Below are 25,588 nucleotides of genomic sequence, written 5' to 3'. Positions count from 1 at the left end.
ACTACCAGCTGCACTGAAACCTCCACCCCACTGCGATCCTCTTCCCCTTTTCCAGGAAATCCCGCCCCCGGGAATCCCATTGGCAGACGATGCTGTCTGTAAAGCGCATCACCCTGTCGAGACGCTCAACGTGACCGCCACTAGGTCCTCCTGAATTTCAGCTTCTCGTGCGCCCTTGCGGCGGGAGCGTGGGGCGTAATGGCGGGTTCTGTCGCGGGGCCTAGGTCTGCGCCAGCCGTTCCGGGAACGCGGAAACGCTCCGGTCACTACCGGAAACGCGATGCGAGAGTGATCTGGTACTGCGGCAGGGGGGCGCACGCCATGAGGCATAGGCACAAGCTGCGCGGGCTTAGAGAAACGACATCAAAGGTTTCAGCGAGTCGCTCACAGACTGATGTGTCACGAGTCACAAAATGGCCCGAAGTTCTAGTGGCGCTGTGCACCCTAGAGAGGGGTATTCCTGTTCAGTGCGGTGGGCTGCAGTTGGCAGAAAAGAGCTGGAAACCTTGCAGCCGCGGCCAGCTCTGTCTGCGACGCGTCTGAACCCTGCGATCATATGGTTGTGGGACAGTGCCGCAGCGATGGCACCTGCGTACCCGAATGGACTACTGATATTCGTAAAAGACGAGCCCAGAGGCTGGTGATCAATAGCGCCAAGTCTGGTTGGAAGACAGTAACTAGCGTCGTGGCTTAGGTCTTAATGCTGAGTCCAGAGCGGTTTAAAAATTATCAATGATCTGGACAGCAGAGCCCCAAGTCCCTCAGCAAGCTGGGATGACATGAAACTGGGAGGAGTGCCCGGTACACCAGTGGATCATGCTGCCAGCCTGAGGGACCTGGAGAGGCAAAGGATGGGCCAACAAGAATCTCAAGTTATTTCCACACAGAGAAGTTCAAAGTCTTTCACTTGGGGTTAATCATACTGGTTACGCACCAGTATGTGCTGGGACACACACAACCAGAAAGCAACTTTGTGAAAAAGAACTATGCCATTTAAAGCAAGGGGCCAACTAATGTCCTAAGCTGCATTAGGAGTGGTGCAGGTAGACCACAAGAGATGATTCCCTCTACCCAGCACTGGTGAGGCTGCACCTGGAGTTCCAGGTCCAGTGCTGGGTTCCTCAGTTCAACATAGACATGGACATACTGGAAACACTCCAAAGGGCTACCAAGATGATGAAGAGCATCTCTCACACGAGATGAGCTGGAACTGTTCAGCATGGTGAATAAAACGCTCAAGGGGGATCTCATCAAGGTATATAAACACCTTCAAGGAGAGTGCAGGGACAGAGAAAGGCTGTTTTCAGTGATGCCTAGTGACAGGACCAGAGGCAATGGACCCACAATGAAAGAGGTTCTTCCTGAGTATCAAGAAACACTTTTCACCCGTGAGGGTGGCACATGTTGTCTAGAGAGGCTGTGGAGCCTCCTTTCTTGGACCTACTCAAAAGCTGTCAGGGAATGGTCCTGGGCACCCAGATTAAGGTAGCCTTCTTGAGCCAGGCAGACAAACCAGATGACCTGCTGACTTGAACCATTGACTCTGTGAATTTCACAGAGACGTTTTGTGTACTGTTACCTGGTAAGCTTCATGCAGCAGCTATGTACCAGGACAAAAAAACCCAAACAAACCCAAACCCACCAACCAATCAACCAAACAGTCAAAACCCAACAACAACAACAAAAAAATCCCCAAACCAAACAACCAAAAACTTCAACAAAAGAGAAGGTATGTATGAAATTTATATATATATATATATATATATATATATATATATATATATATATACATTTTTTTCTCCCTATTCCACCAAAGTGTGCAACTTCCCATGATGAAATAGGAAGGTTTTGATACCCAGCAATACAGTGATATTCCCAGGGAAGATCTGCAAATACATGAAAACTTGGAAGAGTTAAGAGTTAGGGAGAAACTTGATAAAGAACCAGGGTGTTATTTGGAACTGTTTATCAAGTTATTCAGTCTTTTGAATGATAGGCAGTTTGGCTACCTTCTGTCTTTGCTCTCATGTCAGAAAGTGTGTATACTGTACAAAGTACTGCAGAGAATATGAACAGTACAGCTGTCTGGCAGCAGCTTCCAAAATGTGATTGCAGCTGCCTGGTAGCAAGTCAGTGATTTAGCAGCACCTCACAAAGAAGACTCAGTAAGCTCCTCAGCTGAAAAAAAGTTTATATAATCCACCTGTGTGGAGTTACAAAGGGAGCTTTTGATACAACAGTTATCCAGTACTACAGACAGATTTTTGGATGCTTAACTCCTGATTACCATCAAGTTGTCTAGGTCAGAGTTAAGTCTCTCCTAAAGGTAATGTTACAAATAATTACTTAAGATATTTTTGTTGCTTACTATTCTCATTTTGTTAAGACTAGCTTGTTAATGAATTTCACTGGATCACAGGAATTTCCTGTTGTTCTTTCTTTGCACAGTGTTTTAAATCTCCACTGCATTCACATACATGACAATTAAATGACTTTCACACCACCCATAGAGTGTAACATCAGCCACAGTGGCAGAAGCTTGTTCTGTCAACGGTTGTCATTTGCGTTCAGCAAGCAGAGGTAGGCTGTAAGGAAGGAGAGGGGAGTCAACAGGTTGGCAGCCTCTGTAGCCTTGGCCTACAAGCATTTCACATTTATGGTGTCTGCATGTGTTTTGGAGGGCTCAAAGGCCTGAAAATAGGCTTATTTATGCCTTGCCTGGACATATTTTTCTGCCCAAACCAGAGGTAAACACATTAAATGGATAAAAGGGGCACAACAGACCTGGTGCCACAAAGTCTGGCCTACTCAGGGTCTACGTTGTATAATGTGGTTGTAAACATGTTGTGTAAGCCCCCATACACCCAACTCATCTCTGCCTGGTGTAAGGCCCACGTGGTTCCCATATTTGGAAAGTCCAGGCCTGTGGCTTTTGACTATTATGGTATTGTTTGGCTGACTGCCAAACCCTGATTGGTCATTCTAGTGGCCAAGGGGCCATTAATCTCGGCCCACATTTAATAAATAGGGGCACACAGGTAAACAACGTGCTCGGACTCCCCTGCTGATGCTCACTCATGTTCAGGCTCATTATTAGTCTTGGACTTGCCAGCAGTGCTTATGCCCACTTGCTTTGCTGTTATTACGGAGACAGAATCTCCCATAGTCTCCCAGCCAGCTGTGCACACTTGGATGCCACTGTGGTGAGTTATCAGGACCAGATCCTGTATTGCCTGCCTTTACCTACAGAGCTCAGACTCCCGAGCAGCCATGCACCCTATTGTATGCCTGCCTCCTTATCATTGCCTGGTAAGTGTGCCACTGCTGCTGAGTTAACCAGGAGCAGACTCCACTTGTCTGCATGTGATCGGCCTTCTAGCCAGTGTGAGATCGTGCTGAGATAGCACGCCATCCTGCCTCTGCACCTGAAGGTCCTGCTAAGAGTCCCTGGACAGAGCATCCAGAAGAAGCCAGGAGACAAGGGCAGAGATTGTATCCTTTGCCAGGAGAACCAGCTGAGAGACTGTCATTTCCCCAGAAACTGGTAAGATTCTCCTTTCCGTGAAGCTGGGAGGATTCTAGCCTCAATGTCCATGAGCAAAGACTCCCCTGAAGTTTGGACACTAGTATAGCCTGTGACATAGCCCTGGAGGGTGATTATTGATTAAGCAGAAATTGTAAGTGAATGCTTTAATGCCTCTGTAATTTCTATTGCCTCCTGCCATAGAGCAGAAAGAGCTTTCAGCCCACCTTGCTAGGCAAACAGTATATAGACCCCAAATGGTATTTGCCACGGGGAAAAATGCTCTCTTTGTTTATTGTTTGAACTGTTTGCTAGTTATTAATGTTATGGTTGGATATTAATCCTAGAATGTCTTTCATAACCGTGTAAGATCCATTTAGTATTAGAGTGGTTGGGGGTGGTGAGAGTTCAGAATATTGAAGTTAATAAATACATATTTTTATAGAATATTATCTAGCACCAATTAATTTCTCCCCTCCGCCAAAATTGGTGTAGGCGACAGAATACCTACCCCACGACAGCATGGCAGTTGGATCCCAAACTGACAGGGTCGTGCCTCTCAAAACACCAGGCTGTGGTGCCAGTTCCTGTGGTGAAGGTGGTCTTAAAGCTAAAAAGGCTTCAAGAACTGTTTACACCATGTAATACTCCATGACAGTACATAATGTAAATGGTGGACAGAATATATCTAATTTTATTTACTATGTCTCAATGGCACTGTCAGGCAGCATTGCCACAGCTGTAATCTGAGGGTGGCACTGTGTATTAAGATGGCTCTCAGTTCACTTGATTCAGGACACTGGGAAAAAATATTTGTTTAGTGTTATATTATTTGTAAATTGCATTAAAAAATTTAATTCTTACAGCTTTTTATTACTTCAATATCAATGGCTTCTCTTTAAAAGTGTTTACACTTACTGTAACAGAACAAAAGCTATGTAGCTTCTACCAGTTCTTATGGTGACGACAGATTGTTTTCTGCATCATGTTTAGATGGAACAATAAAAATTTTGTTGGAAATGGAATTCGTGGAGTTAACAGTTTGGATCATATGACATACATGTCTGACCACAATAGAGGAAGCATGTATTCTTTTCTGCAGCTACTATTACTACATACCAGTCTCCTTTATTAGTACTAGAATTTACAGTATCTTGAAACTAGATACAGGCATGTCAATTTGATCCCCATCACCACTGTAGAATGACTTTAGTGTATGGCATCCAGTCATTCCATTTGTTCTAGTCCCACAAGAAATAAATTTCAAAATTGAATTCTGTGTATTTCTAGCCTGAGGAATTCAGAGAAAAAAAGTAGGTCACAAAGCTGAGGCATGTTGTAGATGCATTCATTTCGCAGGTATCTGCTGTCACAGACCTCAGAAACTGAGTGATGAAGTGATAAAAATCTGACAGCTTTTGAATATTTAAATAAATATGAACGGAAAGTATAATTGCTGCTTAGGACAGGATTTACACACATCTGCAGCAAAATGTCAAGACTGCAAGTAATGCCTTTGGTACAGGTAACGAGATACTGGTCTCTGAAATCTCTGTGTAATTTGGTGGTTATTCCAGTTGCTGTAACTGCAGTGGAAAGGGAAGTGGCAGGGAATGAGTGCTGCAGTAAAAGTGGTTCTGGGCAGAGAATTCCCTCACAGTCAGCAAGTCAGGTGTCTTTAGTCACACTGTGATTTTGTTGTTAAGGGTGTCTGAAGAAAAATAGTGAAACCAAACCAAACAGCACAGCAACAAGAACACTGCAGAACAGAAATTCAAAGTGATTGTGATACAGGCTATACATTTCACCTGGTATAAATGCAAATTCCCTAACAAGAACTGGGGACCCAAGAGAATGTATACGGTTTGAGGCAACAGAATTCCTGTGTTTTACTGCAAGTGTTGTGTACAGATGCCAGCTTATTCACACTTAGCTTACATATTTTTACATGTTTACATAGTTTTAATTTGCTCTAAACTGATGTTACACTGCATAGTTTTACCATGTCAGAAATGCCTATATAATTGGTCTAGTGAAGTAATTCGAGACAAGGTGTGGTCTAGGCTCATGAAATAGCTCTGCAGTGGACTGCAGGTAAAACAGAACAAAGAGTTGGCTCAAGTGACATTAGGAGGGAAGAAGGCAAGCTGAAAAGGATTTTCTTCACAATCTTTATAATCAAGGATTCAAATTAAAATGTAGGGGCTAGGAAAAAACAGATTGTTCAAAATGTAAGCACACTTTGTGAGATATATGAATCTTAGTGTGGAAGCGATAGATGGGTGTGAACTAGGGCTGTCCAACGGAGAACTTCCAACAGCAGAGAAGACAGAAAATAATCATAGAATCATAGAAACAACCAGGTCGGAAGAGACTTCTAAGATCATCCAGTCCAACCTATCACCCAGCCCTGTTCAATCAACTAGACCATGGTATTAAGTGCCTTATCCAGTCTTTTCTTGAACACCTTCAGGGATGGTGACTCTACCACCTCCCTGGGCAGCCCATTCTAATGGCAAATCACTCTCTCTGTGAAGAACTTCCTCCTAACATCCAGCCTATACCTCCCCGTGGCACAACTTGAGACTGTGTTCCCTTGTCTGTTGCTGATTGCCTGGGAGAAGAGACTGAACCCCACCTAGCTACAGCCTCTCTTCAGGTAATTGTAGACAGCAGTGAGGTCACCCATGAGCCTCTTCAGGCTAAACAACCCCAGGTCCCTCAGCCTCTCCTCATAGGGCTTCTGTTCCAGGCCTCTCACCAGCTTCATCACCATTTCATTAATAATTAATAAAATTAATTGATTAAAAATGCTGCCCTTCATTTAGTTTTGTAAAACTGGTACTTACTGTGAAACTTCAACATGCAGAATTAACCATGCCATCCTTGGTGTATGCAACTTTTAAGACTGCATACACCATGTTCCCCAATAAGTGGCAATTTAAACCCAGAGACTACTCCATTTCTTTCTGTCTTAATCCAAAATCCTATCTTCTATGCAAATATTTTCTGGAGAGGCACTACCTCATGCCTATCCTACAGAGACAACAGTTACACAACTTCCTGTATATTAATCAGCAGAAGCATTACTTCTGTGCATCTCAGTAGTAGGGGCTTGCAAACAGTTGGTAGCCCTAATATCTTTAAAAATACATAAACATCCCCAAATATGGGCTACCTTGTTCCAATTTCTGTACAAGAGTAGCTGATAATCATAAAGTGACATTTAAACACTCATTCTGTCTAAACATCTGTTGAATTTGGCAGCCTAAACCTAAGCCTTGACTTTATATGAATTAATTTGGAAATTGCAGCAGACAGTATATCCAATATTTCACTGAGATACAGACTTAACTGTACAGCACATTGCCAAGAATCATCAAACTCCTATCAAACTGGCAAATTTGAAACAGATTTCTACTCATCTTTGATTCCTTCATACTTGTAAAGACTGTTTTTTTTTAAAGTATATATGTCAGTTTTACATCCAGTCACTGTACTTCTGTTTCAGCCTTGTAGAAGAGGTGACAGCTGTGTAAAGTCACAGCTATGTACAGTCTGTTTGCAAGATCAAAAAAATCATTAGTCACCTGTGTGAAGACAGTAATGCAGGGTTTGCACTGTATAGTATTTACTTAATCTGGGCGATTTCTCTTTTGTAAGAATTCCAAATTACTTAAAACACTTAAAATTGTCAAAATAATCCATCACAGTTGTTAAATTATAGTTAAATTTGTAGTTAAAAATGAGATATTCATTTCAACACAAAATGGAATAACAATAAAGGATTAAAAATTCTGATTTTTTTTTAACATTCATATAATGGCTTATTTTTATTGTCTACTCTTCTGCTCTTCCAAGCAGCTTCCACTCTAAATGTGTATCACCACAGACCTTACCAATAATCCAGGTAAAATGCACAAGCTCATCTGAATTGTGTGTTATGGTGAATCCAAATTACCATTTACACCCTGCTTTTTGTACAGAGGAGTTATAATAAGGAACAGAATTAACTCTCATCTACTTTCATTTGTATTAAATATAATAAATCATGTTTTCATCTCTACCAAATTTAAACTGCAGGTGGCAGTAGCAATTTCTGTATTACAAATAAAAATGTTCCAATTACTAGCAAGAATATTCCCTTTTTGCATATAAATCAGAACTTAAAAGTGCATCTTTTTCTGAAACAAAGAAGAAGGTACTAGCTAATCTGTTCTTAAATGAGAACCCAGTATGAAAGAGTGCTAGAAATATTAGGAAACAAAGTAACTTAGTACCTCAGTTACAGTGTTTTTCAGAAAACTTAAATCCCTCTACATCAAAGCCTAAAGTGAGCATAAGAGTGCAAAATATACTTGTATATATATGTTTATGTATATGCTGGGAACTGATTTATCTAGATATCTTAACAGTCTCTAATCAGAGACTAAAGAATGCATATGTTACAGAAAAGACAGACTTTGGAATTAACTGAATCTTTGCTATGCTTTTGAGTCACAATGCCATGCAAACTTCTTGTGAGTAACACAGATTATGGAGTTACACTGTGCTCGAACTTGATTTTGGTTTGTGCAGTTTGTTCTAAAATGGGAGAGAACAGAGAATGCCATTGGTGAACTACATGTCTTTCTTCCAGTTATTTTTCTGAAACACATCTACCACCAAAATGAAACTGCATGGGTTTTTACTTACACTGTTTGTGTACCCATTTGTTTGAGTATACTGAATCATTGCTTAAGTGTCTTAACAGCAACTTTCTTTTTAAATATTATTTTTAATACAGCAAACAGACACCTAACCTTCAGCAGTAGCTGAAAAAACAATTCCACTCTGACAAGGTGCAATCAGGAGGAAATTTTATATAACACTGCAAGTAATAAATAAATTATGCATAGCAAGACTAAATTCAGAATAAGTATACTGTTAAAACAAAATACATTAGAATAGTTGAAGAAAGAATTACAGAGTTCGAATATAAACAGTAATGCATCTCAGGCAGAAGCAGGTAACAAAATGAAGGAAAGATAATTGTGGGCTGAGTTTGTTCAAGAGAAACAACATTTATAGGTGGGAAAAAGCATCTGCTTTCAGAGGATGACAATCTTAAGTACTTCCAGAGAACCAGCACAAGCTTTATGCATGTTAAATCCCACCAAAATGCAGGGCATTTGAGATACTATTTGTATGTAGCTATGACTTGCGGTTTGGACAGACGTGCATCTTACTGAGTGAACAAGCTCCCTCTACATTCCTGATACCCTAATTGCAAAACCACAGCTACTCAAGAATATGTTCACAAACAACAAAATAGGAGTAGTTTCCTGAACTATTTAAGTGGCAGAAATTCCTAAGTACATAAGCCTGTAACTATGTGGAAATTTCTACGAAAGATAATTTGCAAAACTATGCTAAGGGAGGTGTTACCCAATCTTAGAGTAAGTAAGCAGCACATCTGGTAAACTCAGTCAACAGCAGAAAACCTATGTATTAAATACTTTATATTCATCTTGGCATCACAAATTAATTGACACCTACATTAATTACTGTTGTGAACTCTTAAGCTCTTGTGCACATCAAATCCCCTTGCACTTCCAATATGTAACCAAACACAACACATAACCAGTTAACTTACCACTCTGACTAAAAACTTTAACTATGTAACATTCACTATAAACACATTTATAGATACAATCTGTTATTCTGCATACAGGAAACTACGAAGCAGGATTTCTATGTGTCTTGGAAATAAAAATGTGGGCATCTCTTCTGGTTGAAAGTGCAAAGGAGAAGGCTGTGAAACCAAAGAGTAAGTGCATTTGGGCAATTCAGTATTAAAAAGGTTCTTGAAGTTTTAAACACTTGGATGAAATCATGCTTTGTATTAGTTGACATGTCACTTCTGATTCACAGCTTCATCCAAACTGCACATCTCATCAAAAACAAAGCTGTCAGCAGGCGAATGCAACTTTGCAAGGCATTACAGTAGATTTATGAAGTTTAGGTGGAAGGCTGCATGGAATTGATTGTTGGTGATAGTCTGATGGCTCTTCAAATTATTTCATGAAAGCTAAATGAAAGAAGACAGCTTGGGAAGCATCTAGTATTAAGAGAATAGAAGAGCTTGTAGGAGCCCACCTAAACATTTTCCAAGTCATGTCTACAAGTAGTACTGTCTTCATTATGAGAAATGTTCTCTAAGTATCTTCCAGAAAACAAGTAGTTGCAATGGATCTTTTTACTGATTTACTGCATTGAATTTAATACTGCAAATTTAAAAATTGTCACCTAGGAGTTTACATATGGATGGGAAATTTTTTCTTTGGGTATTTTCAAAGAAATATTTATTTTCTGCAAGCACAAATTATGGACTGATGTAATCTTTGTGAAATTAGTTGACAGAATTTCCAGGATAAAAGACTTTAACAACTGTTCATTTTCTTTTCGTCTGGCTCAGGCAGCACTTGTCTAACTCTGCACTAAGCAAATCCACCATACTAAATGGAGCACTAATCCTAGTCCACATCAATTCTGCTACACGAGAGCTAGTCCACTGAGAGGTCAGATGAGAGCCAGGATTCACAGCCAGAACCATGTAAGGAAGAAAACTTCTTTCAACAGAGCGTGCTGTTCCTTTGATTCTAGAAACAATATGGATCTTTAAGAATGAAGAAACTAGTACATTGTTATCTTCTTAGTAATCTCAGTTTCTTTTAACGGGGATGGAGGAATGGACAATTACAAATTACTCCAAAGTGACCATCAAAAACCTCATCTGTCAGATTATCAAACAAAGTGCAGTTTCATGGTCTACAGTATACTTTTAAGATAAAATCTCATTAATGTGCGGATAAAATGTTCTTTGCGGCTTTTGCAATTCACTGGTGAAGAAATGAATACACATTCTTGGAACAATATGGCTGAGTCTCCAAAACGGTCTCTTTTTCCTTCCCTCTACACCAAAGATAGAGCAGATAAGTTCCCAAGGCCATCAAACATACTGGTCTATGTTGAAGAATACTGAAGTCCACAGCAGAAACTGTATTTGTATTCTGCAGCCAAATCTTGCATAAAACAATAATCCAATCTCATCAGGAAATCCTGATAAGGCTTCCAATTTCTAAGATGTCATCCTTGACAGCCTTTCAAGAATTATCTTTAAGCTTTTAGAGGAAAATACTGATAAAAACCTGCACATTAAAAACTTAAGCAGATTAGTTCCTCTTTAAACTGGAATATTTAATCAGAAGGGTTTTCATGGAAATTAAGCACTACCCTTAACTGTGACATTGCAAAAATACATTAAAATGAATACAGTTTTAAAAAAGTGAACCAATTACTATTTGTGGGGGAGGTCATGTGTTTGCTTATCACATCAAGAGGTCAAAGCTCCAAGTTAGTCTGAAGCAAGCTTTATGACTGTTCTCAGTATAAACTGATTTTTAAGTACAAAATAGATATGTTCTGAATATGGTAACCTTAGTCGAGGACAACTAAAGGTTTAAGCACTAAACACAAAAGTTCTACCAAAATCTGTAGAAAGGCAGTACATCCCAGAATAAACGTAAAATGAGTCTTCATTTACTTAGCTCCTTGTTTTTTATTGTTTAGCCTTGGTACAAGTAGTGTTCTTTCACCTGCTGTGGCAACATCATAAAAGGAAAACTAAGGAAAATTATTAAATCTCAAGTATCATAAAACAAATCTATCATGAATCTAGACATTATTAACAAATTCTCAGACCACTTCTGGGAGTTGTTTTTATAGTTAAGCTTAGAATATAGCTTTCTATCCCCATCACTCACATAAATCAAGCATTATGGATGTCCTTAATTACTCTAAAAGGCTCTTAGTGGACACTAAGTCTTTTGGATAAAGAATCAGAGAAAGATAGATCTGGAAATGTTTTAAAAAGATCACCTAAGCCCACCTCTGCGCACAGGCAATATGAAATACACTATAGTCCATCCCTATGAGATGTTTCATAAACCTCTTCTTAAAACTTCTATAATGGAAATTTAACAACTCCCATGGGAAGCATATTTTAGTGTATCACTACCTTATAGTTGGAAAGTTTCTCTCATCTGTGTTTGCTACAAATATAGGTTACTTATGAGGATATTAAGAGAAACTTTGCAATTATAATGATCATAAAGTACCTCCGAGACTATCTAGAGAAGCCACTGCAATTTTTGAAGATATTCTGGTGTTTGATACACATATGATTGTTTATTTATTGTTCCACATAATCTTCTGATTCCTTCAATTATAAAACTGAAATCAGAATTTCTTTACTGAGATTGAGTTTACCTTTACATTCTTAAATCAACAGGACATAACTGTAATGCTGGTGCTGAACACCTTGGATTGTGTGGTGGATTTTCATATTAGTAGTTAAAAGCCCAGCACAAAAAGTAGTAGCACATCATTCATAAGAAAAATGGCCTTGCATTTTAAACTCAGGGATGGAGTTTCCATATTTTACTCCAATAGGAAGTCCTGACTTTAAACACATCACACAATCTCTATTTAATCTTTAAAAGGACAATGGTAAGTTTTGTGAAGATACTATATGCAAAATATTACAAATGTGAATGTGAGGATCATGCTTGTTAACAGATTCATCAGATGATACAGAAACATGGCATGTCTCAAATCTGACAAAGCAAAGTATGAAAGAGCAAGTAAGATACCACTTCTGCCAAACAGATATTTTTGGTATTGGTTTTTAACTTTTATCTAAATTGACTTCTGCCTGCTGACAGTATCTCAAATCTATTTATACTCAGTGCACATCTTATTGTGAGCTCAATATAAAAATAAATTCATTTCAATGATGAAATACAAAAGCCATAGTTAAGATATGCTCTACAGCTGTGCTAAAGATACCATGAATGTAAATTGCTCTATTTCAGGGCTTCCTGGAATCAGGGCATTTCGAATCCTGAACATCAGTTATTTGAGAGTGCTAACTTTAAAACTGTCCAGTTGAGATACAACAGAACTGTTACTGTTTCATGGTTTGCTCAATCGTGCACAGAATGGTAGCTGTTTTGTTCTTTCACGTTTCTAAATTAAACCGATTCCCAACTAAATCCAGACTATATTTTAGAAGTGTAAATCTGTCTTTTCAGCACTGTTCTAGCACAAACCGTATTTGCATCAAAAAAGCCTGAGGCAGCAAATGTCCTGGTTTGTGTATAAAATGGTTTTTCTTGCTGCCATGGCAATTTTCTTGCTGCCATAGCATTTTGATGACATTTTCCCCTTTGTCATTAAAAAAACGGCATGAAGATTCTGAACAGAATTACAGTTGCATCATATAGTCACTGTTTTTTATTCTGTATTTTCTGAAATGAAAAATAAAACACCCCAACTTCTATTTTGCAAATGTTATTTTTATAGATACAATATTGTTTCAGGCTTGCAGTCATGAACACAATTATACTCCTTGGCTACTGGAAATAACCCTGCCTTTAGCCTTCTGTGCACCTGAGATGTGTGAAACTGCCTCAATTACAAATATATTACATAAGACCTAGGGCCTGGTCCTGCAAATGTTAAAAGCATCCAACATTTGTCAGTGCTAAGGAGGAACGAACACTGGACGTGCAAGATTCTGCTGGATCAGGCCTTAGGTGTTAAGTGCATTATTCAATGCATTATATGGTGACACCTGAAAATAAAATACTGTATTTTTATGTAATGCAGAAGTAACACACACAATTTACATATAGTAATAATTTATTCTGAAATGTTCATTTTAGTCTCTGTTGAGACATCCCCTAAGTCTCATTAATAAAAGAGCAGCCATTTCACCTCAAATACCAGGATATACAACAAGTTACAGCATAGCAAAAAAAATCTACCTACTTTAAGATAAAATCTAATTCAGGTAAAATAATTTTGTTCAAGATTTTACAGTTACACAGTTCTTCCTTTTTTTTTTTTTTTCCTTTTTTCAGAGCACAAAGAAAGTGTAACTTGTTACACTATAACTACCTATGCACATTATGTTAATTATTACTTCAGAAAAGGAACCGTCAGTTCCATTCATGCAGAAAAGCAGGCTGGGAGAGCTTGTTCAGCAGAAACCATATTACTGTGAATTTCACAGTCACATGAGTAATTCTTGGATTGATGGACTAACAAATACTAAAATCTGAGAATTTTTTTTGCATAAATAATATAATTTCTTCCCTGATGTAGTTTAGTCAGTCTGTAATCTAGAAATGATTGATAAAGCAGTATGACTGTATCATCTCTATCTGCGATATTCCATGATTTCAATGACAAGCAATATTTAAAGGATTATGGGATGGGATACTAATTAAATACATGTTAAACATACTGTACAAATATACTTGCATTAGCAATTTTACTCCAAAATGTCAATCAGGTATTCCTCCAAAATATTACCAGTGAAGACAAAGTATACTATCAAATATGGCTTCCAGAACAAGGACCTGCTAACAAGAATCAAACCTATTTACAACAAATAAAAACAACAACAACAACAACAACAACAAAATCAATCCCCAATCTTTTAAAGTTTCATTTGAAACAGAAGTTCTAAATAGCTGCTGTATATAATACATCAGTTAATTTATTTGTTGTTGCACTTAAACAGAAGTTACCAAGTAAGAGCCAGAGTGACGTTTAGGACTCTGAGTTCCACCGCTGTCTGGGTTTTCAGACTTAGAGTCACGTTTCTTTGTGCTGTTATTTACTGGTGTTGGTATCTGTGATGGCCGAGCAGAACTATTGTCCATGCTACTCTTCCTGCGGCTTGGATTGTAGTTGAAAGGAGTCACTCTTGCTGCAACAGCACCAATAGGAGAGCTATGTTTGCTTGAGCTACTGGAACTGAATGGTGTACGCTCACTTACAGTACTTTCATTATTTTCTGATGCAGGAATGGGATTATTTGGCAGAGATTTTGTCTCAGTGCCTTTCTTGTCTGGACTGTCTATCTGAAAAAACGAGTTTAGACGATTTTCTAAACCACTGTTATGAACTGGAACACCTCCACTTCCTGAGGTTTGTTTTTCTTGAATCTCTTTAGAATCTTTAGCATTCACAGCACCTTTCTCTGAAACACTGTCAATAACAGGGGGAGTATTTCCAGTTGGGGACCTTCCAGATCGAGGATTGTTAATTGGGCAGTCCTCTATCCTCACCCACACATCCTCTGTCTTAGAGACAGCTGGTGCCATCTGATGGACAAGAGTTTTGGAATCAGAGCCATTTGTGGCAACCGAGGAATTATGCTGAGGATCATTCATTATCTGGGTGATTTCATTTTCTTTTATTTTTCTCCAAGTACCTTTTGCAGGTGCTTGGCTTTCTTTACTTTGCTTGTGTCCAGAAAAAGGACTTCCATGTTGCTTTTCATCTTCACTTTTTGCCTTTTCACTGGATTCTGAGGAAGCTGACAGAATTGAGGAAGAACTTCCAGTTCTTCGCCAAGTGCTTACACGAGGAAGTGATGAGGAATGTTTACTGTGCTCTCGCTTCCAAGTACCTGATCTGTTGATCAGCAATCTTGAGGGACTTTCAGAATGAGAACGAGCTATATCATGACGTTTTGCTGGTCTTCCATCATATTCTACAGAAGGGCCCAGATTAGGGGGTAATTTTCGCCAACCACTTGTATGAGCAGTTGAATGAGTGGATAAAGACATATCAGGAAGAGATGGACTTAAAACTGGAGTCTGTAGTTGGGACCTGGTGGGAGAATCTGGCCTAGAGGGAGACAGAGATTCAAATGAAGCTGACTCTTCTAATTTCCGTCTTAGAGTTGGGCTTGGAGCTTCTTTAATGAAAGTTGACTGACGAACAAGAACAGGTCTCTCGGATCTGTCAGATTCACTTCCACTAGATTTGGTGGATGCCATTCTGGACAGTTCAGTCTTTTTGTTTGATCCACCACTACTGAGAGCTTGGTTTAACCCTTTTGAAGCAGACTCACTTCGTGGAATGCTACTGGTACTCTTAGGTAAGGCAGTTTGCTTAGTAAGGTTTTGCTGGCTTACCTGCCTGCCTGGTGATGCATATGACATTCTACCTGAACTTGAAGATTTAGTTGAAGCTGTGCTAGGAGATGATGTCCTTGACAACTGAGAAAGTTTGTTAGGAGGACTTATACCATTTCTTCCTGGGGAAATTGAGTTTCGGCCTGGAGATTGCAGAGGCCTACTTAATGGCTGCTGCTGAGGTCTAGATGGAGTTGAGTCTCTAGATCCTGACCTAGAAGGTCCTTTACTTGATCCACTTGGATTCAACCCAGATGGCTGCCTAGCTACAGGAGCTGGTTCAGATTTCACTGATGACTTGACTCCTCTTGGAGAACTAGTCAAACTTTGGCCTTCACTGGGACTCTTGGAGTTTGTGTTTTTGAGTGGAGGACCCTTTTTTGAAACAGGACTAGTACTTGAAGAACTATTCCGTACTCCTGGAATATGGATCATTGTCCTACCACGTGAAATTGAGGGCACACTTGTCTGTTGTGGTTGCTTCAACTGGCTCGAAACTTCTGAACTGGAGCGAACTTTTCCTGTAATTATACTTTTATATACTTTCTTTCCCCCTTTGATTCCTCTACTTTCAGATTCTACTTTTTTAGACTCCAGTGTACTCTTCTCTCCTGGCTTAAGAATTCTTGGACCTTTATTACTAGTGAAGGGTTTTTCTTCTTGGTCTGGTGTAAGATGAAATGGTGACCCTAGAGAAATACCAGATTTTAATGAAAGTATAGAATCAGAGTCTGATGAAGCTTGTCTAGACAGTGATGCAGCAGCCGCAGCTTGATGCAGGCTACTGACTATAGAATTTGCACCTTCTTGTATAGCTTTCCAATCAAAGTTCTCTGAATCAGGTGAAAAACCATGTTCTGAATCTGGTCTCTGTATCTCTCTCAAATCCAGTGTTAAATCTTCTGCCAGTACACCACCTGTATTTCTAGAACTAATTTTTTCACTTTCGCTCTTCATTCTTGAAGGCTTTTTCTTTTTAGGCATAGCAGAACTAATGCATTCCTGCAAAAGATCATCTTCTGAGTCAATACTAAGAGAACTCAGAGAGCTGTTTCTAGAGAAACATACTGGAGTGTCTTCAACATGAAATGATTTAGGTGCATAACCAGAAGTCTGTGGTCTGTTTGATTCCAGTTGTGAATCAGGAGTCTCAGTACATTTTGCAGGTTCTTTTTCTTTGTTGTTATTGTTTTCTTGATCAATATCACTGAGAGAACTAAGAGATGAATTGCAAGAAAAACAAACAGGAGTGTTTTCAATAGCAAAATTCTGCATTTTCTCATCTGTAGCCGCTCCTCTGTCTGGAATATCTTTAGCTGACTGAGAGAAACTTTTAGGTTGGCTTCTGCCTGTTGGGTTTTTCTGACAAATTTGTGTCCTGTTTCTTGGCTGCTGATTTGAGGGTTGTTCTGGATTAGTGCAGATTTTAGTTCCTGTTTCCTTTGCTTCTTTTCTTTTCCTTAATTCTGCCTTCTCTCTTGAAAGGTCATCATCATCATCATCATCACCATCATCATCAAAATCTAAAGAACTCAGGGAATCATTCCGTGAAAAACAATAGGGAGTTCCCTCAATAGGTGTGTAATGATGAGGGGAATCAAATGCAAAGCTTCCTCTTACACGCTCTTCATTATTTGGCATTTTATCATTAAAATCTCTTGAATTATTTTTAAGATTCTGTTTCTTTACATCTCTGCTCTCTGCATAACTTCTTTCATTATTGTTACTACTTTTAGACTCTGTGGTTCTATTTATACATGCTCTGTATTCATTATTTTGGGGAACAGGCTTTACTGGTGATGTTGGCTTCTTTTTGTCACCTTCTGGTTGGTTTTTATTACTTAGAGATGAAGATGCTTGTTGAATTTGATCCATTATCTTCTTCACTTTGAATGGTTTGTGACTTTTTCCTTTTGGCATAGCTGAGTTAATGCACTCAGCCAGAATGTCACCTTCTTCTGTTTTGTCATCATCTAGGCTTGGGGGAGTCACAGTTGAGCTTTTTGCTCTCCGAGAGTCATCGGTACTTTGACCTTCTGTAGGAATCATGTCTCTCTTTTCAAATTCCCCTGACTCTGTTCCTGTACCCACGCTGTCTACATTGGCCAACTCGCTTGGGGGTGATTCTATTGTAAGATCACTCAGAGATGTAGCTGTTGAAAAATTTATTGGTGTACCCTCAACGCAATATACCCGTGGCATATCATCTCCTGGTGTAAAAGTCACGTGTTTTTGGGATTGCAGTCTGCTTTGTGAAGGCAAAAGCTTGTACACTGGCAACTGGCTGGGCTTTCTGGCTACAGGAGGAGGTATTTTTGGAACAGATGCTTGAGAAGGCTTTTTAGCTTTACGTGAAGACTTTGTTGGCATAGCAGAAATAATACATGCTTCCAGTATTTCGATATCATCATCATCATCAGAATCATCCAGAATGTCTTTTTCTGCTTCAGTACACTTCTCTGCTTTCTTCTCTTGGTCATCTTTTTTATCATCTGACTGTTCAGGTTCTGCTTCATTTCCATGTTCATTTTCATGAACTGGGGGCATTATTCTTAACTCTGTATCTTTCTGTATAAATGGCTCATCAAGACTCAGAGCACTCAGACTAGAAGAGCATGAGAACCCATCTGGTGTGCTTTCTGTGGCAAAATGTAACAGTGTATCAGCATCTGGCAGTACCTGAACTCTTTGAACTGCTGCATTTACAGCTGCCTGTCTAGGACCAGGCTCTCTCTTTTCTGCACTTGGTACTTTACCTTTAGGTACATCTCTTTTAACTTGAACTCCCTGAGCTGGTGGTGGTGTTTTACTTCTGCTTGGAGGCATAGTTTGTCCAGGGCTGTCTGGAAGGTCACTGGGACTTATAATGCCACTTACCATTCCGCTGCAAGGCTCACTCTGAACTGAGCTAGCAATTGACCGACTTTCGAAACTATCCAGGGAACTTACAGAAGTACATCTGCTGAACATAAGTGGTGTTTCCTGTACATAATGTTCTGGTGGACTTTTAGGAGTCTGTGCACCACTCTTTGAGGGAGATTTGGCACCTGAAGAAAATTCAACAGCTTTATTTCTAGAGGAATCAGAAGGAGACAAACTGGAAGTCTGAAGTCTATTGGATTTTGTTCTGATGTGTTGTGGTGTTGATGTGATTTCACTTACTGCACCTTCTGTAGATAATGCCCCACTACTTTCCTTTAGTTCTGCTATCTGCAGTGTATTATTGCCATCTGACACACGTGTGGATTGATCCCGTCCTACTTCATCTTCAGCTGATGACAAAGATGACAAAGAGCTACACCTTGAAAAACATATTGGGGTATCTTCCACACAGTAAGTTTGTATAGTTTCCTGATTAATAGAGGAAGTTTTACATGAAGCAGTCTTCTGCACACGACCACTTCTGCTCTGTGCAGAATTTGGATGAAGCTGATTCTGTCTCTTGGAACCAGATGAGGGGGTTGATGTGCTCCCACTGCTTGAGGAAATATGATCAGTTTTAGTACTCTGCACTGAAGAACTCTTTGGGAAAGTAAAAGATGGCTTCTGAGAAGGAGGAACTTCTGTTGAGTATTTTAAACTATAATCAATAGGCTGATCAACATGATGTTCCTCTTCATTGTACTTCATGCTATAGTTGGTCGGTCTGTCTTCCTCTTCATGTTGTTCCTCCTCAGAATAACGTTCACTATAGTTTGTTGTCTTATCATCATCATAATCATCAACGTGGCACAAGGACTGGTTTACCTTCTGATTCATTCCAAGAGTTGAGCCTACTCTGGTCTGATCTGAACCATTGGACCCTCTTGATCTAAAGGAAGAAACACACTCCTGCTGCCCAAAAGGTGACTGGTATTTCATGTGTTTATCCTCTCCACTTTCATTGTATACAGGGTAAGTTGCATTTTGGCTCCTTGGCTGCCTTTGTTCATTTTGTTTCATTTCATCATCTATTATATGCTTAGGCCTTGCCCATCTTTCATTTTGAGAGGGACTCTGCCTTCCAGAATTTAACTGTTCATCTGAGTATTTAAGACTATAATTAATAGGAGTGTCCAGCTCTCCATCATTGTCATCCATATGATTTGCACTATGAATCTTATGTGCCAAGTCAGCTGGATATTGATCATAACTACAAAATTTACTTTCATCATCCTCAGAGTAAGATTCAATGGAAGGTTTCATTTGGCCTCTTTTACCATAGCCGTCACTGCTGCTGACACTATTTAAGCTATCGTTTGAAGCTCTCTTGTACTCTATTTTTGTATAAGAACCAGGACACATCCTGTTTGAATTCTCAGATTTAGGAAAGTATGTATTTGAGTGAGTATGGGCAGTAGCTGATCTTCTTGGGGCATTTCTGTCTTCTGTCAAAGAGTGCATTTCAGAAGCAGAACGAGAACTTCTGTCTTCTTGTGGAATATGCATGCTTGTTACTTCTTCCATAACTTTGGCAATCTGAGCTGCAGCAGTAGAAATCTGCATTCCTATTCTCTTAGATGAGTTCCCAGTATTCTCTGCAGCTGGATGATAGGTATTTAAACCTACTGCTCGATCCCTGTCAAGACTTTTATCTTTCTCAGATCGAGAATTTTCTATGTTTCCTCTACTGGAAGAGGAGGAGCTGGGCAATACTGTAGTATTTAAATATGGTGAAAGTACAGTCATATTACTGGCATTAAAACTCTCTGATCTACACACACCATCATCATGCCGACTGGAGTCTAAGACATATTCACTGTATATATTTTGCTTATGCCTCTGCTTACTGCGGTGAGATGCTTTGGGGCTTAAATTATCAATGTTGTCAAAAGTCTCTGATAAATGCTGAGCATCTAATTCTGCCTCCAGTGCCTTTTGTTTTCTGACATGAAGAGATGGTAAGCTTGATCCAGGAGACATAATGTTGGCATCCTTGTATTTTGCTGGCCTGTTTGCCATGAGGTTTCTTAAAGCTGCAGCACTACCCATGGCTATCATTTTGTGTTTTGAGTGAATGAGATTTTTCAGCATACTGACTGCTCCCATGTCCCATAGTGCCTCCTGATCCTTTGCGTTTCGTGCGGAAAGATTCCACAAGGTCCCACATGCATTACTGACTATTGTCAAACTGTGTGACTTCAGGTGTTGTAACAAGGTTTGTAAGCAGCTGTTCTCTCGCAAGATTTGCCTGGTGTTGAGTAATTGAAAACAAACATCAGTAAGTGGCATTTCAAAAGGAGAAGAGACAAAGCAAAACATAAAACTAAGCTGGGGGCAAGTTTTGCCCTTAGAAAGAATAATGATGAATTCTCCAATGCAAATTTATCCCCTATCTCCTCTAACTATCATCTGAATACTAATCAAATCCTTTTACAAACAAGAATAGTTAGCTTCAGTACAGTTCATCATTAATAAGCATCAGGTATTGATTAATCTGTTTACATATTCCAGTTATATAAGTAAAATTATTCACTTATCAAATACTTAAAAATTCACTATAATTGGTTATTATACCTAATAGAAGCATTGATATGAAGATTCAGTCATAAACACATATGTGGAATTGCTAAAAAAGTTAAAAGAATGTATGTATACTCACCTATGGTCCTCATTAGTAGCAATTAAGCTAGAAACATTTCGTAATATTCCTCCTCCACTTTCTATGATGGCTAAAGTGTTTGTTTGGCTTCGGTATGTCAGTGTGCCAACTAGAAATGCAAGAGCACCATCAACAGAACATATATCGGCTTTGTTCTCAGTACAGTGTGCTGACAAATTCCATAAGGCACTCAGAACACTTTTTAATGTGGACTCCTAGGGAAAAAACAAGATGATAGAATTAGAGAAGTTTTTCACTATTGATCACAGTCTACATGAAATACATATATTCACTTCAAGGAGTTATGTATATTCCAATTTCTGCTTCCTGGGCTTACTGTAACCTACACGTAAGCAGCAGTATACATGTAAATACCTCTGTTTGCTCTTCTGCTTTCTTCAGCTATGAATTTGGTCTTGTGCAGAAGCATGTGCCAAAATGCTTGTTAACTGCCCTACTGGTAAGTCTGGCTTGAAGACTAAAAGGAGACTCTGGGATGGAATATAATCCTGTCTGGACACACAAATGTCTATCTAGGGAACTATAGAAGTGGTAGCTACCTGTTCACTAACTTAAAAGAGAATTTATTAAATTGCAAAATTACAAAAAAGACCTTTTCAACAACATGGTTCATAAAAAATTGCTGCATTGGTGTCTGCTGCTATGTAGAGTCAAAGCAACTCTCTTTCTTCAAAGCAAGTTACCTAAACTACCCCAAATAGTGCTTTTACCAAAAAAAGACAACAATATTTGTAGTTTGTGTAAAATAAACACAATTTCACTAAAATTCATCACTTATACAGGATACCTTCTTAACTTCTAAAGCACATTCCATCAAGGCTTTCACACTTCCAACTTCTCTTAGAGTCTTTTTACTGTTTACATCTGCTCGCCAGGACAAGTTCCTCAACACACTCGCAATAACCTGCACAACATAAAAGAAAAATAATGTATCTCAATACAGCTGCTTCTTTATCAGGTTGTCAGACTTCACTCCTGAATTTCTGTAATGCTTTGGATTAATTAACAGTGGTCATGTTCAGCTACTGAACTAAAATTTGATAAAATCTGGGTTTTGTTGTGTTGTCTGATAGACTGTTCTAACATTTCGTATGATCAAAGATTATGGCTTCTGTGTGTGAGTATCTAAAAGAAAGATCTGAAATAAAGTTCACTGATTTCCACACTGGTTGAAAACTTGGTCAAAAAATCAGATACACATATATTCTGATGTCTGCAGAGAGATGCACATTATCTTTTTTTCAGCTTTTCTGATAGTAAAACAGAATAACACCTGTGTGGCTCTCAGATGGTACTATTACTCTGATTAACATTTATGTAGCTCTTTAAAGTATTTTAAAAATACAGTGTCTTTTGCAGTAAGAATACTTATTTATAGAAGTTGAGTAGACAAAAAAAAAATTAAAAATCAGCTGGGATGAAGGAAGCCTATTTCTTTGAAACAGCCTGTGTGGACAGCACAGAGTAAACTTCATGAAGGTAACAGGAGTCAAGTATAAAAATAACTGGTGGTGAGGCCAAGTGAGTACAAGGAAGGTAAACATTATGGAGAGTAGAAATACACTACTCTCACAGATTGCACAGGATGCAAAATAATGGAAATGTCAAAGAAATATTTCATCTCAAAGGACATTACCTGCTGTAAGTCTTCACTTTCAGATTTCAGTTGGGCTACAAGAGCTCTCATACAGCCCTTCATAGAACATAATGTAGCCTATTAACAATGAGAAGACAAAAGGAAATTATTAGTACTAAATGATGGGTTAGGTGCACAATGTTCTGTATTTTAAACCAATCACACCTGAAGTTCAATAAAAACTTAGTAAAGTATGTTGCAAACAATACATCTATGGTTTACAACTATCAAAATGTTAAGTCGAAGGTCTAGGATTACTACCTTTGAAGCTGCCTTTTCTCCACCACAGAAAAATGACCTTTGAGCTGGTAACATTTGTTACCTATTGTCTACTGAATCTCAAAATCACATTTTTTTCTTTCAAATAAGCACAGTATGAAAAATATTATTAATATTTTTAACTGACACAAATGTAGCATTTCTGACATCTGAAGAACAACTTCTCAAGGATGCAATAGCACCTGAAAAACTTGCGTTATAAATTGTTTGTGACAATGCACAATTAAACATTATTCAAAAAATATTCCCACAGTAGGGCAACAGGTACATTTACATCTCTCAGTAGTTTAGTTTACACTATAAATTCAGTGACTACAGCCTTGTAATGTTACTAATTGGATGATGTAAGAGGCTGGTATTCCGTGAAGCAACTGATTTTCATCAAGGACTTATGCTTTACCTTCCTCTAGAATTTAGAACAAAAACACAAGTTACATAAAATCGGCTATTTCCATTCATTCCTGAAATGTCTTCCCCCAGAGTAGAAAGACAAAAAAGTCTTTTCAGTACAAAGTTAAAATTCAGATCCACAGCATGTCAAATGCTAGGGCATGTTACTGAGACTTTCTGTCATTTGAATGCAAGGTCCTTGTCAGAAATTAGGGAGCCTATCTTCTCTTATAATTTGCAGTAGTGCCCTTTATGAGGCACATAAACTCTGATCATTTGGAAACAAGCTTCATCCTGAAGAGGTTTGCAAAATTTCACCAGCCAGTAATAGTATTGTTAAATAATGGAGAACTTAACAAAACTTGACTCAATTAGTTTTAGTTCAACATCCCTAGAAAAGCTGGTCACAAACAGTAATCATTGGTTCACAATCATTATATGCTGTGCCAACCTAATGCTCATAAAAAAATCTAAACTGACAGATAAAATCCTTACTTCCAGTGACAAATTAAAGATGAGAGTTGATATACTTAATGATACAACATTCTGTTTATAATGATACAACATTCTGTTTATAATGCTGTCTGGAACGGGATGTAATGGAGGAGGTATTTTGAACTTTTGATTGAGCTAAGACACAATATGCTGTTCTGGAGATTTCCATCACTTGTCTTGAGAACTACATTTCAAAAGTAGCTATCAACTAAAATTATTTTATGTTTAAAATTCTACTCTTACCTTGTTTGCCACATCTCCAAAAGTCAAGTTTGTCAGAGCCATTCCAGCATACCTCCTTAATGTAACACTATAGTGATCATTTGTCAGTCCATACATTTCACAATCTACCTGCAACAGTTCAGCAATGGCCTGCAAGCCTCCTTTAAAAACAAACAAGTAAGAAAATTAGCAATATCTGTACTCTAATATCGCAGGTAAAGTACATATATACCAGGAGACAAACTGCATTTATATGTACTGAACAAATCTCAAACATCTGAAAGGCTCAAAGTGATAAATAAATTCTGACTCTGGATCTTGAATCCTGTGCTTGGAAACAGCTGAAAAGTATAAGAGCATGCCATCGAGATTTCAGGGGGAAACAGGAAGAGGAGGAATTATGAGGAAGTAAGAAAGCACAGCCATCTTTTAATTCCACCCAGTAAAAATCACACCTGACTGATGAACTCACACCAGTTACACAAAACCCGGTTTAGTACATTTAAAAATTACTGATTATTGCAACTGAATGTTATTTTCTGAGAAAAATACATACAATACTTCACTGATAATGAAAATTGGCAAAGGAAGGAAAATGGCATGCACAGACTTTACTGAACATGGATGAAAAAAGTCAGGCTGTCAAACAGGAACCAGTTTAGGACAAACAAAAACCACAAAATAGAACCAGCAAAATCCACACCAAAGAACACCCCCCTCACTCCCCACAGAAAGCATGCTCCACTATTAAGTCAAATACTTCTAGAATTACAAATATTTCCATAAAAATATTACTCTTCCAAAATGCACAATTTGTGCCAAAAAAGAGAACAACTGATACAGTAATTTACCACTTGGAAATGGTTTGGTTAATTTAAACTGTATTTATCAATTCAAGGGCAGCAGCTAACACAAATTAACTGATGATCTGTTTAAACTAGTAGTAAAAAGTCCATAAGAAGTGTTAGTGTTTCCAGCAAGCTTGTCAATCACAAGAAATATATTTGGTCTTACCAAGCTCATTCATTGCATGTCTGTGTTCTTCATCAAATGAAAGTTTCATCAAAACACACACTGCAGGACAGATCTGATGGTCTACTGGAGCAGGCACTGATCCAGAAACAAGTAACCATTAATATTTACTGGGTGGTAAGTTTTCCAAGCTGAAACTTAACTTAAAATAAATCAATTGCAGTTTTTATTCAGGGCTTGTATCTTCCCAGTAATCCAGAAACAGAAGATTAGTTAAGAATGTTACTAACAAATGTGTGTACTAGAAATAGATCTGATGCTGAAGAAGTAGTGAGGGATAATTCTGAATGTATGTAGAAAGTAAAAAATATTATTCCTAGTAAAAAAAAAATTTAACTTACTACTTTTAAACATTAACACTCATAGTGAAACAA

At 38.5% G+C, this 25,588-nt stretch overlaps 1 protein-coding gene across 4 annotated transcripts in view; it reads right to left on the bottom strand.

Annotated features, from left to right (window-relative positions):
* Nucleotides 1-11,103: 11,103 nt before the first annotated feature.
* Nucleotides 11,104-25,588, bottom strand: part of APC (APC regulator of WNT signaling pathway) — a 123,414-nt gene continuing 108,929 nt past the window's right edge. For all 4 annotated transcript variants that reach the window (XM_064140730.1, XM_064140729.1, XM_064140732.1 and 1 more), the window contains 6 exons: nucleotides 25,197-25,292; nucleotides 24,204-24,343; nucleotides 22,797-22,874; nucleotides 21,948-22,064; nucleotides 21,140-21,354; nucleotides 11,104-20,728 (listed from right to left, as the gene is read on the bottom strand). In XM_064140730.1, coding sequence (XP_063996800.1) covers nucleotides 14,146-20,728; nucleotides 21,140-21,354; nucleotides 21,948-22,064; nucleotides 22,797-22,874; nucleotides 24,204-24,343; nucleotides 25,197-25,292 — 7,229 coding nt within the window. In that variant the 3' untranslated portion in view covers nucleotides 11,104-14,145. The remainder of the gene's footprint in view (nucleotides 20,729-21,139; nucleotides 21,355-21,947; nucleotides 22,065-22,796; nucleotides 22,875-24,203; nucleotides 24,344-25,196; nucleotides 25,293-25,588) is intronic.

The sequence above is a fragment of the Pogoniulus pusillus genome, chromosome Z, assembly GCF_015220805.1.
Source record: "Pogoniulus pusillus isolate bPogPus1 chromosome Z, bPogPus1.pri, whole genome shotgun sequence".
Lineage (NCBI taxonomy): Eukaryota > Metazoa > Chordata > Aves > Piciformes > Lybiidae > Pogoniulus > Pogoniulus pusillus.
The sequence above is the reverse complement of the archived record's forward strand: the minus strand, read 5'-3'. Positions and strand labels throughout refer to the sequence as shown.